A 5,621-nucleotide genomic window follows, 5' to 3' on the forward strand; every position below is an offset into this window, starting at 1 on the left:
TGTGTGTGTGTGTGTATTGGGGTGGAGTGAAAATAAAAAATTGTGGAAATTGAAAATGTCTGAGGGCTAAAATCTTGCTATATTTGATTATTAGAAAAATGTGTTTCTTAAATGGCTTATAAACACCTTCCACGTTGAAATTGTTTTTGTTCCAGCACACGATCTCAGATCAGGTCACTTGCTATGCAAGTGCATCTCCGTAATATACATATACCTGCTATTTCCCCCTCAATCACCACTATCAGAATAGCAATCATGACAGTTGTTGCACGAAACAGAAGGAAACAAAAGAAAATGCTACCCACAAGAGCACAAGCGGTTGAATAACCCAAGGAAGTGTCTAATAGCTCTCGATAACTGTAGGCCTATAATTTGCATTAGTCATCCCTACACCTTCCTTAAATATCAGTTACCATTTTCCAGATGTCACCACCGATGTCAGGTAAAACTCTCTCACACACACATACACACACACCAACTTCTGTTTCATATCTACAAGACGCATGCCAAATTAATTTCGTAGCAGCAGCTCAAGTTTTATTAGATCTTTAATTTTTCATTAATACAATAAAACTAACAGTATGTATATATTAGGTGCATTCACTTCATGACAGTGTACACATATATACACACATGTACATATGTGTGCACACATGCATGTATGTATAAATATGTCTGTTGTGTGAAGTGAGGGGCTTTGTGCTGCAAAGAGTGGACTGACCATCTGTGTATATTTGAAAAAAGAAACCCATCCATTGTTGTTCTTTTCTTGTGGTTAACATGATACGACAGCTTTACTGACAATAAACTGATGTAGTAGCAGGATCCTTTGTTACCAAGTGTTTCCCCCCCACTTCTGTAATATCGAGCTATTATTCCATAAACCACCATTTCATTAAGGATCACACTAAGATCATTTGCCACATGTCTTGCAAATTTTATCTAACTATTTTGTTATTGTAATTCTGTTGAAATAAAACAGCCTTTGTTTCAGTTCATTTTGATAATTAACCTTTCCCCACTAAAATCCCTGACCATGGGCCAATATTTGAAACAATTATTACTCTTATCATTCTATTGGGGAGGCGACTTGTATGAGGTGTGACAGCTGTTATAAGGAAGACAATTTCTACTGGGAAGACAACAGACCACAGATAAGTTGTAAAAACATCCTCCTTAAAAGTTACTGATTACTTAATGATAAACAATATTAACTTCTGATAACTTTAAGCTTTGTTATCAACTTCTTCCCCGTTCTTTAAGTAGCAATATTATAATCTGAATTATAATTATGGCTATTTTAGTAATTTATGTCTAAACATCACTGAGCAGAAAGCATGACTGGTTGGGTAGAAAGGCCTGATATAATTTCATTCTAGAAGTCCTCAACCTCTTTAGAAATTTCTCTAAAAATTTAACATAGGAGTCACCAAAGTCCATGCAAGTATCACAAGAAGAAACACATGTTGGGTCGGAGAATATAAGAAAATATGAACAATGAAGTCACAGCAAAACATTAATTTTTGTTTGATTGAAATAATCTGGGTTTTTTTTTTTCTAAAGCATATTTAGAGAAAAGGGTGTCATTTGTGAACTGCCATTTGGTGAAAAGGATAAGGAATGAGTTACAAACGGTTGAGAACAGTCACATTGGACAATACAAGAGATTACAAACTGCATCATGCACTCAACCATGCAATTGTAGTAGTGACCAATGGGGTAATTAACGCTCTTGACCACATGCAGCATCAAACCATGCTGCAGATTGCATGTAGTATAAATCTATGTAGCAAACCACATGTAGCATTAAACCATGCAGTAAAACCACATGCAGCCTTGATGCATACATTAGACCAAATGCAGCATTAACGCATACAGTAGGTCACATGTAGCATTAAACATACAATAGATCACTTTTAGCAATAAGCATGCAGTAGACCACATGTAGCATTAATGCCTGCAGTGAGCCACATGCAGCATTAAGCATGCTATAGACCACCTTTAGTAATAAACATGCAGAAAATCACATGTCACATTAATGCATGCAGTAAACTACATGTAGCATTAAACATGCAATAGATAATTTTTGCAATAATCCTGCAACAAACAAGTAGCATTACTGCATGCAGTAAACCACATGTAGTGTTAATCCATGCAGTGAACGACAGAGAGTGACAGCCGTAACACATCATCTACTTACATTTTATGTGGCGAATTCTTTATGTTTGTAGTTCGACTGAATGAGCGAAAGGAAAGAAAAGAATAATTGAGAAAGGAATGAGAGAGAAATGGAAATGAGAAAATGAGGAATGGAAATCGAAGATAAATCAAAGAAATAGCTGTGTATGAAATGGTTAATGAAACAATACTTAAAAAACACCACCACTAGGTATCAAGCAGTAGCGAGGTATAACACAGACGCAAAGACACACACATACAATGGGCTTCTTTCAATTTCCCTGTCTACCAAATCCACTCACTTACCCAGGACCCAGAGAACAGCAATCAGGTGAGAAAGATGGTTAAATGTTGAAATACTCTGTTAAATTAACCAGGTAAAACAGGTGTTTATCAATGCTAAAGATTCCCACATATTTTTGTAAATCCCTGTAAAATTCCATGGAAAAATAAACATGTTATTAGAGATAGCATTTATCAAATTATTTTAATCTCTTTTTGAAATGGGTTTTGTTATCTTTTTCGTTCAGAGGATTTTTAAAAATCTGTTGAGTGGCTGGGTGGATGAAAGGATAAAATATTGGGTTATCACCATGGATTGCAAGTTCAAACCTACTGCAGTTATTCACTTGTATTTTGGGCCACACCATTTGATTTTTATATGCCTTAGTTGTAGAACAGGGTCCCAGAGCATGTGGAGATGTCAATTTACAAATGAGTATCTTTAAAAAAAAAAAAGATAGACGGACCAGGGATCAGTTCTTATTTACTCTTTTACTTGTTTGTCATTTGACTGTGGCCATGCTGGAGCACCGCTTTTAGTCGAGCAAATCGACCCCAGGACTTATTCTTTGTAAGCCTCATACTTATTCCATCAGTCACTTTTACCAAAAGGTGTGATTCAAGATAGATTTGGTTGCTATTTCTAGCAAGTCGAGCCACTCTGCAGTGGCTCCTTTGTTAACATGTGGCTGTTAACGTCTCCTTGTAAAGGAAGGACTTATTTACTTTACACCAGCTGTTAAGATTAAATTTGACTGTTGACACTTCAAAACAGAATCTACCAGAACAAAATTCATTCTTACAATCAATAACCCAGATATAATTTCCTGAACAAGCTGCTCTGTTGACTGGATCAACTGGAGCGCTCATTATAATCAACAGAGTACCAGCTGTACAGGAACTTTTGGTAAAAACAAATTTTCAGATGTATACATGGCTTGGCTGTGTGGTAAGAAGCTTGCTTCCCAACCACATGGTTCTGGGTTCAGTCCTACTGCATGGCACCTTCATCTTGTACTATAGCCTCAGGCCAACTGAGGCGTTGTGAGTGGATTTGGTAGACGGAAACTGAAAGAAGCCCGTCATATATATGTATGTATATATATATATGCCGAAAGTGCCATGCAGTGGGACTGCACTTGGAACGATGTGGTTGGGAAGCAAGCTTCTTACCACAGAGCCACGCCTGCGCCTATATATGTATATTAATTTCTTTAAGCAGTTTTTGTTTCATACAGGGCCTCATCAAGATTAAGGTGGTGGAGTATTCCACAAAATATAGGTTTGGGTGCCACAGTTTTAAGAAATTGGTAAAATGGGGTTCTGTAACGAAATAAGTTTGGAAACTACGGCTGGTTGTTCAGTGGGTCTCTTTGTTCGAAAATGTGTGTTTATTTCTTTGTTTGAATTTCGTATATTGCAGAACAGGGACTGTGAGAATACTCCCACAGCCCCTCAAAGGACAACAGGCGGTTGTTGGTACGAGAAAGCATTGTTTGGCAAAAAGGAAAAAAACACAAAAAAAAAACAGAAACGAGGGGAAACGGTTATCTGAAGGAATTGAAATCGCGCCACAAGGCCCGGTTCGTGTGAGCCGAACGGCTGGCAGTTGCCAGCTGAACCCAAAGATAATACATCAAATATCATTATTATATCTGTGTGTGTGTTTATGCACGCGTGCTTGGCGTAGGCATGTGTCAACAGGTAGAAACATGAAGGGGGACAAATTGACGCCAGGATACACAGGCCCCTCCGACACCCGTCCTGTACTACAAAGGTATATAATAGAATAGGGTGGCCGGGGTAGGGTGAATAATACGCTGCAGATGGTCTGTGTTCTGTAGCTGCTGCTTTTTATTTCGACTGGTAACAGGTTTTTATTGTCAAGTGTGGCAAGGTCCCCCCGCCAATGTAGATAGGTACAGGTACGTATGTGTGTGTGTATATATATGAAAGAGAGAGGGTTAATAGATAAAGAGAGAGTGAGTTGGCGAGAGAAAGAGAAACAGTGCCTAAAGGGAAAGAAAAAAAGTAAGACATACAAAAGTACAAAGAAAAAGAAAGGCATGAAAAGGAGAGGAATAAAGAAAACGACAGAAAGGGTGAAATAAAGAAGAGAAAGATTATAAGACAAAGGGAAATACAAAGAGAGAGGGAGAGAGAAAGATAGAGAAGAGAAGGAGAAAGGGGGATAAGAGAGAGAGAGAGAGAGAGAGAGGAAGAGGGACAGAAGGGAGGGAGAGAGGGAGCGAAAGATAGAAAGGAGAGAGAGAGAGACAGAAGACAGAGAGGGAGAGGAAAGACGATTGATGTAAGTAGGTAGGAAAGAAGAGAGGGTGTTGCACGCATTACGTCAAGACGAGAAAAGAGAGGTGAAGGGGGAGGGAAGGAAGGCAATGAACGGTGGATTACAAATAAATAAATAAATAAAACTGATAGAAAAGCAGACGAGAAAAAATGGGAGGAGGTGGAGGAGAGATTAGCAGACGATAAGAGTAGGAGGTAGAAGAAAAGAGTAGGACACAGTCGGTTGGTAATGTGTGTGTGTATATATATATACACACTTGCATGCATGCATACACACACACGCACAAATTACCTTTTGTTTCCGTCGTTAGATTGCGGCCATGCTGGGGCATCGCCTTGAAGAATTTTAGTCGAATGAATCGACCCCAGTACTTTTTTCCTTTCGGCCTAGTATTTACTCTTAGTTTTCGGACAACGGCCGAACCAAGAAAGAAAGTTCCTAATGTATATTTGATTAAATATTATTAGGAATTGCATTAAAAAAAATATTTTGTAAAAGTATGACCAATTTATTACACAGAATTTTAAGAACAAAATCTGGCACTGTCATGCTATTAGCTGTCAGAAGTGAAAGTGCTCACTGCTAGTGAAGTATCTGTCTGTCTGCCTGCATGGCTGTTGATTCTTTGGCTACTGACAGCTAATACCATGACTGGCCGGAGCGAGCTATATGTCTGTCTGTCTGTCTCTCTCTCTCTCCCTCTATCTATCTATCACTCGAAAGTTCGCGCGTCCGCGCTAGCTAGTCGTGAGTAGAAAACACAAATTTAATATAAAAACATATTTCCTGAAATTGCAAATTATTTAAAATATAAAAATATAATTTTCAACAGAGAGAATTTATCAAAATAGAA

At 38.2% G+C, this 5,621-nt stretch overlaps 1 protein-coding gene across 5 annotated transcripts in view; it reads right to left on the minus strand.

Moving 5' to 3' along the window:
• LOC106871852 (TNF receptor-associated factor 4) overlaps nt 1-5,621 on the minus strand; it is a 59,329-nt gene that overhangs the window by 17,541 nt on the left and 36,167 nt on the right. For 2 of the 5 annotated variants that reach the window (XM_014918575.2, XM_014918577.2), the window contains one exon: nt 2,201-2,236. The exons of the other annotated variants lie outside the window; for them this stretch is intronic. In XM_014918575.2, coding sequence (XP_014774061.1) covers nt 2,201-2,236 — 36 coding nt within the window. The remainder of the gene's footprint in view (nt 1-2,200; nt 2,237-5,621) is intronic. 5 annotated transcript variants of the gene reach the window in all.

Source organism: Octopus bimaculoides, chromosome 26, assembly GCF_001194135.2.
Source record: "Octopus bimaculoides isolate UCB-OBI-ISO-001 chromosome 26, ASM119413v2, whole genome shotgun sequence".
NCBI classification, from domain to species: Eukaryota; Metazoa; Mollusca; class Cephalopoda; order Octopoda; family Octopodidae; genus Octopus; species Octopus bimaculoides.